At 50.9% G+C, this 6,987-nt stretch overlaps 1 protein-coding gene across 3 annotated transcripts in view; it reads right to left on the bottom strand.

The window, feature by feature from the left end:
* Positions 1 to 4,319: 4,319 nt before the first annotated feature.
* The window catches only part of FXYD4 (FXYD domain containing ion transport regulator 4), a 6,085-nt gene continuing 3,417 nt past the window's right edge, over positions 4,320 to 6,987 (bottom strand). For 2 of the 3 annotated variants that reach the window (XM_081823871.1, XM_081823872.1), the window contains 7 exons: positions 6,642 to 6,701; positions 6,031 to 6,063; positions 5,895 to 5,918; positions 5,149 to 5,223; positions 5,016 to 5,052; positions 4,695 to 4,732; positions 4,320 to 4,510 (listed from right to left, as the gene is read on the bottom strand). In XM_081823871.1, coding sequence (XP_081679997.1) covers positions 4,491 to 4,510; positions 4,695 to 4,732; positions 5,016 to 5,052; positions 5,149 to 5,223; positions 5,895 to 5,918; positions 6,031 to 6,063; positions 6,642 to 6,681 — 267 coding nt within the window. In that variant the 5' untranslated portion in view covers positions 6,682 to 6,701 and the 3' untranslated portion in view covers positions 4,320 to 4,490. Of the gene's footprint in view, positions 4,511 to 4,694; positions 4,733 to 5,015; positions 5,053 to 5,148; positions 5,224 to 5,894; positions 5,919 to 6,030; positions 6,064 to 6,641; positions 6,763 to 6,987 lie in introns of all 3 variants that reach the window. The other variant, XM_081823873.1, reaches the window with a different exon arrangement.

The following is a 6,987-nucleotide window of genomic DNA, read 5'->3' as shown; positions in this document are numbered from 1 at the left end:
TACTTAAAAATAAAACCTAAAAAAAAAAAAGGGTAAGGTGCTGCTACCTTCTGGGAAACAAAAATATTATAATGTTTAAGCCACAAGTCTTAGAACAAAACTTACAACTTTTTCTTAAGCTAGTAGGCCCTTATTTTAAAAGCGCTCAGAGGACTACTAAGCAATACAAAATAACGAACTATTGATTCATGTAACAACAACCATATATATAAATAAATGTTATTTATATATAACAGTTATAGAGTATTACATCAAACTTTTACGTTGATTATTTCTGAGTGCTGGGTTAAAAACTGATTTAGCTAAGTGAGGTATCTCTGTAATGTTCAACTTTTCTGTAATAAGCATGAAAGATGTTTGCAATCAGAAAAAAGTAAGATAGGGGCACCTGGATGGCTCAGTTGGCTAAGTGTCCGACTCTTTGTTTCGGCTCAACCCATGATCTCATGGGTTGTGGGATCAAGCCCTGAGGTGGGCTCCACTTTCAGCAGGGAGTCTCCTTGAAGGTTCTTTCCCTCTGCCCCTCCCTCTTGCACCCACTTGCTCTCTTTCTCTCCCTAAAATAAATAAATTAATTAATTTAAAAAAAGAAAAGAAAATTATTTAAATTTAAAAATGGGGAAGGGGTGCCTGACTGGCTTACTGGGTAGAGCATAAAACTTTTTTTTTTTTTTAAGTTTATATAAGTGATCTCAATACCCAACCTGGGGCTCAAACTCATGACTCCAAGATCAAGAGTCTCACGCTCTTCCAGCTGAGCCAAGCAGGCAGCTGAAGCATGCAACTCTTGATCTCCAGGTCGTGAGTTCAAGCACCACGTTGGGCATAGAGCTTACATAAAAAATAAATATACACACACACCTACATACATATATACATACATAAATGGGAAGGGATATAGATAGTCTCCAAGCAGGCACAGTTACTGGGTTATTTCTCAGATAGTGATAAATACCAGAAAGGCAAGGTAGCCCAGTCCTTCAGAAACAGCTTAGGAGCAAGATGACCTGCAAGAACCTCTGAGAACCTTGGTCTCCTCCTATGCGCAGATGGAATAATACAAAGTTCCCATCCTATAAGCTGCTGGGAAAATTGAGTTAACAGGAAGTGTTTTTAATAGTGACCTTCACATATTAAGTGTTCAATTGAGTAGAAATTACCCTTTGCTCTCAGATTCTTTCCTGGGCAACCCTTTCTCTGGGAGGCGGCAACAAAAGGAGGGAATTGTGAGTAAAGCCACGCTCCTCCAAGGAGAAATAGGCCCAGGGAAGTGGACTCTTCCACACAGGGAAGCCTGGGCAGAGACTTCTCTCATCCTATGGCTACCTTTCCCTCTCCCTACCAAGGGGGTGGTGGTTGAAATGGGGAGTAGGAAGGGGAGGTGGGGGCAGGACTTGTTTTTCTTGGGAATCAGCAGCCCAACTCCAGGGCCCAGCTGCCAAACTCACAGGCTAACATGGACTCCGACCTGCATGGTGCCCCCTACCTCCCATCACATTCCCTGACTTCTTCTACCCATGATTAATCCAGACCCCGGATGTCCTCCAAGAGCCCCTTGCCCCAGCCTTGGACAGGCAGCATCAGCCTAAACTACTAGGTACCAGCCTGTAATTGGACAAAGTCAGGCTCACTGATGCTGGGCAATGAGGGAGTCCCACATGTTGGGGGCGTAGGGGTCATGGGGTCCTTCACCCCAGAGTGGTTGCTTATAGGACTTGAGTGAACTGTGCAGGTTGTTCAGACGAAATTGGAAAAAAGCTGTGTTTGGTAGGCTGAAGGTACAGCAGGACTGGGACTGGGTCCACCGCGAAGTGGAGCCAGGGAACTAAAACATTAAGATGGATGTGGAATGTTGTGTCCAGAAACCCTCTAACCAGAACGGGCACCCAGGTTGGAATCGCTGAATCTTGGGTCAAAGTGGCTTAGGTCCCACTGAGCCTCCCTGGCTCAGTGGGTAGAGCATGCCATTCTTGATCTCCCGCTGAGTTCGAGCTCCACGATGGGTTTTTGAGATTGCTTAAATAAACCAACTTAAAAAAAAAAAAAGCAGTTTTCGGTCACTCAGAAGGTGGCATTCTGACAAATGTCACTTCGTGTCTGCCACTCCAACCCCAGGGACAAACGGCCAGACTTTGCTTTCCTAAGTGGAGCTCATTTTTTTTTTTTTTAAAGATTTTATTTATTTGAGAGAGAGAATGAGAGAGAGCAAGCACATGAGAGGGGGAGGGTCAGAGGGAGAAGCAGACTCCCCGCTGAGCAGGGAGCCCGATGCGGGACTCGATCCAGGGACTCCAGGATCATGACCTGAGCTGAAGGCTGTCGCCCAACCAACTGAGCCACCCAGGCGCCCCAGTGGAGCTCATTTTTACTTCTCAGATGCAATCCATTCGCACCAGCGTCCTCCTGTGTCCAAGGAGGAGAGGCACATGCAGCCTAGTCCCCAGGCCGGAAAAGCGAGTTTGGAAGCTGCCTTCAGGCGGCTCTGACTCGGCGGAGGGTGCTTCTGGGCTCCGCGCCCAGTGGTCTCCTGCCTTCCTCCTGCTCCCGCCTCCCATGGGGCCTCGGGGGGCCCCCAATTCCCAGCTCAGGAGGGGGCAGGGGTTCTCCCTGCAGTGGCCACATCTGTCTCTACTTTGATCTCCTCGCTGATGTTCCACTCATGCTGATTTTTCTCTGGTCCTGAAAAGGCCGATTGCAAGCGCTATTCTCTCTACCAGGAAAGGTGTCTGTGCAGCGGGCTCCTATAATCATTCACCTTTGAGGATTCAGCTCAGATGTCACCTCTTAACCCGATCACATCACCCATGGCTGCCCATGCACGCCCGCTGCGGAAACACACTCGTTTCTTCTTCACAGGATGCATCGACTCAGAATCCTGGGGCTTTAAGGGCCTTATAGGATCGGTCCCGGTGGGTGATAAGCTTGGCGCAGCCACCAACCTCCATGGCTCCCTGCCACCCTGTCATCCACTTAGACAGGGGCCGCACTTTCAGCCAGGTGTCTCAAGTCTCACTCAGGTTCCTGGACTTCTTGCTGCAGCTCTGGTCCCGCCTTGGAACCCCCCTGCCACCTCCTCATGTGTCCTGTTTCAAGGGCCCTAAGCAGACCTATGAATCTCATTTTGAGACCTCAGGGCCTGGGATGGGCTGCCAACCCATGGGAGGAAGGGTTCACCTTTTAGACTCCCCTGCTCTGGCCTCCTAACCCAAGTCTACAAGTCTGGGGCCTGAAGTCTAGGACACATGATTTCCACAGGATGCGGCCCCACCCTGAGAAGTGGGGGAGGGTCTGGAGCAGTGCACCAACATTGCTGTCCCGTCACCGCAGATCTGGTGCACCCCAGACTGTGCATCACTGTCTGGCAGGGACAGGGGAGATCTCTGCTACTTCAGCCTGCTGCCACACCAGGGTCGATGCAGGGAACAGGAGCTGGACTGAAGGCACCTTAGTTCCTTCTGTCTTGGACTATAGAGGATGGCATAATGGATAAGGCTGCAGGACAGACAGGCTGACGAGGTGGGAGAGGCAATTCCCCAGCCTTACCCTGTACATGTAGGGATCTTTCAAGTGAGGTGTTCCAGGAGTGGACTTTGGATATATTGGGGAACCTAGATGTGTATGGATGGTCTTTGGTTCTAAGATGCAGGCTTCTTGGGATGTGGCTCATAGGATATTATCTAGGGTAGGCAGAGTCCATGGGTTTGTCTGAGGGTTATATAGGGTTTTACTGGGATGGGTCAACGAAGGAATTGCTTCATTTCCTGAGCTGTGTGAATGATAGAGAGCATTCACTGAGTGAGGTGGCCTCTTAGTGGAGGGTGAGGCCCTGGAGATCATTCGAGGTTAGAGAATTTCATGGGTACCTGGCTCACTGGGACTTCTAGGGTCTCTACGCAAGGTGTGGAAATTGTAAGGTCCTTTGATATAACATTGAGGTATCTTGCATGGCGTATGGATGAGGCAAGGGGGCAGAAGACCAATTATCAGGTTTTCAAAGTGGGGAGCATGCTGGGAATAGCCCTCAGGACAGACATGTGGCCACAAGAGTGCAAGTGCAAGTACAGTCAGAAGCACAGGTGAGACAGGGCCCCCACTGTTTGCCCCGGGAGCAGAGCACACCTACTTGGGGGTAAAGTCCTGCAATTTAGAGCAAGAGGACAGCCCCTTGGCTGCTCCCTGGGCATTAGCAATCCACAGGACCCCCTCGCCACCAGCCACTGAGGGGCCTGAGCATTCCCGAGCAAGACGTCGGAGTCCCTGCCCAGCCTGCCCATCCCTGATCAGACCTACAGAAAGACTCATTCACAAGACACTGGAGGGAGGGATAAGACAGTTTAATTTAGAAATAAGCTTTGGACAGCCTCCTGATCAGAAGGGAGCTTAAGGGCCCACGCTGGGGGAGAAAGGCCATCATGGAGGGTAAGGCCCCCAGGTGGGGAGAGAACAGCATGGGAGCTGGTACCAAGAATGCCACGAAGCTGGTCCTGTGCTCAGCAGGTACTGGCAGAGCCTGAAGAGAGAATGGGAGTCAGGTCCTCACAGACATGGTCACTACAAAGGCAACCCCCTCAGCCTCCAGAAACCCCAAGGGTGGGCTGGCTTACGACAGCATTACACAAGGCATTTAATAATGCTCAAATACTATGGCCACCCTGCCTGAGGGCCTGGAAGCCCCTCAAAGAAGCCCGTCTTACCTGGAGTGATGAGTGGAATGGCCTTCTCAGGTAAGGGGCTAAGAAAGAAACACATCAAATTAGCATCCCCAGACCTTCTGTTCTGTATCCCCCAGGAGGACGCCTGGTGCTCCCTCCCCAGGGGGCACACTTGCTTGCTATTCTTCCCCTGTCACTTTAAACAATACCAAGGGTTATAGCTTTCTATTATCAGTGAATAACAAACCCCACTGCAAGCCCAGGGAGCAGCCAAGGGGCTGTCCTCTTGCTCTAAATTGCAGGACTTTACCCCCAAGTAGGTGTGCTCTGCTCCCGGGGCAAACAGTGGGGGCCCTGTCTCACCTGTGCTTCTGACTGTACTTGCACTTGCATTTTCCACCTGTGGGAGGAAGAGCTGGTCAGTGCAAAGAACCTGGGGCGCCTGGGCCACCCCACCGCCTCCCCCCGGGCCCGGCCTGCGAGCCCCACCACTCACTCAGGGCTATCAGGATTCCAGCGATGCACAGGAGCCCTCCAAAAATCATCCCGCCCAGCTGCAGGCTTTCCCAGTCTGGGGGAGCAGAGAGTAAGCGGGCACCAGCCCGGCTCTGCCCCACTCATTCACTCAAAAGATATTTATGATCACCTGCTTGTGCAGATGCACTTACAGTTCAGGCAACAAGAAAGACAAGCCAGTAAATAGATACGCGGTACAATAGCTGGTGGGAACAGCACTAGGAAGAAAAAATAAGCAGAAGAGCACAGAAAAAGAAGGGAGTTGGAAGGCTTTTTGATCAAGGAAGGCTTTTCTGAAAGGTGGCATTTGCGCTGAGGCTGGGGGGAGAGGGGGGTGTGTAGGGACACTGGAGGACAGTGCCAGGCAGAGGAGGAGAAAAGCTGCTGGGGACTGTCGAGCAACAAGGAGCGGGTGCTGGGGAAGGCAAGTGAGAGAGTGGAAGGAAGATTAGGTGAGATACCTGGGGGCCCAACGGCCTCCAGCCCCTTCCCCAGAAATCTTCCTAAATATCCTGTGGGTATCTTCCCTCCTTGCTGGCTTGAAGTTCTCCCAAGACCATGTTGCATATTGGCCTCTTGCTCTTTTCATAGACCATGCCGACTCTGTAATCCCCAGTCCCAGCCCCATCCTGCCCCTCTTTTCTCATTAGCCCTCACCAAGCTCTAGCAAAGCAGTCCAGGATAGGCAAAGGTAGGGGGTGGGGGATGAGGGAGATCAGCTCTTACCATAGTAGAAGGGACTGTCTTTATCTGCAGGAAGTGGGGGGGAGGAAAATAAGAACCAGAACCAGGAGGCAGGATGTGGGGTCTTAGAGGGAAAATGTGGGGCAGCAGGAGCAGGGCAGTCTGGGGCCTCACTCACCAACCAGGTCGTTGGCTTCCAAGGCAGGCAGGCCTGGGTGGGAAAAGCAGAGGGATCGGGTATCAACGGGTATTAATTCATGACACTGGTCTCATAATGAATCAGGAGGTATGTCCTCAGCCCAGACCAGCCTCCTGGGTGGGCAGGTTGGCGGGGGGACCCTCACACCTTCCCCAGCCCCAAATAGCCCTGGGATTTTGTCTCTCACCCCATAGCCTTTGCCACTCCCCCTCAGCCCTTCCTGCCATTTTTCAGGCTTCCTGCTAGTCTTTCTTGCATTTGAAATGGAATGGTGTGTTGGTATCTTTTTACCCTCTTCTGAGAAGCTTCCTACACAGATCCTGGCTAATGCCCTGACAGGGAATAGGGAATGCTTCTCTCTTTATGCCAACAGATGGTTACTGTTTTCGAATGTTCAATTATTTAGGACAACTTTTGCAATATCCACTTCCTCCCTGTACTATTATCTCCTTAGTGTCACTCTTTAAATTGACAGTTTAAATGAATATACATTTGTTCAACATCAGGCCCCCTTTGGGAGATGCTGCCCTGGTTTTTGCTGCCTTGGGGGGAGGGTGAGTGGCAGCAGGTTCACTTCTGGGAGGACTCACCTGCCAGTGTGAGGAGAAGGGCCCGGGTCACTCTCTTCATGATACAGCTGCAGAGCAGGGCTGCAGGGGAAGGGGGCGGGCTGGGGTCAGCCAGCCAGGACCTGCCCGAGGTTCACAGTGCCTGGGGCAAAGAGCCAGGGCACAAATCCCAAGGGTGCACTTGGTTTATGAGGTGGTCTTGGGAAAGTTACTGATTTCTGTTTCCTCATCTAGAGATGATAATAGCAAATGCCTAGTGGAGTTACATGGATTGAGTTAATACTAGTTAAGTACTTCGAACAATGCTCACACCTAGTAAGTGATTTGTTGAAGTCTTTGTTCAAGTCTTTAATCAGAAGCCTGACCA

Source organism: Leptonychotes weddellii, chromosome 6, assembly GCF_054177405.1.
Source record: "Leptonychotes weddellii isolate Sample4059 chromosome 6, ASM5417740v2, whole genome shotgun sequence".
In the NCBI taxonomy this organism is placed as follows: Eukaryota; Metazoa; Chordata; class Mammalia; order Carnivora; family Phocidae; genus Leptonychotes; species Leptonychotes weddellii.
Note: the sequence above shows the minus strand (reverse complement) of the source record. Positions and strands in the feature narration are given on the sequence as shown.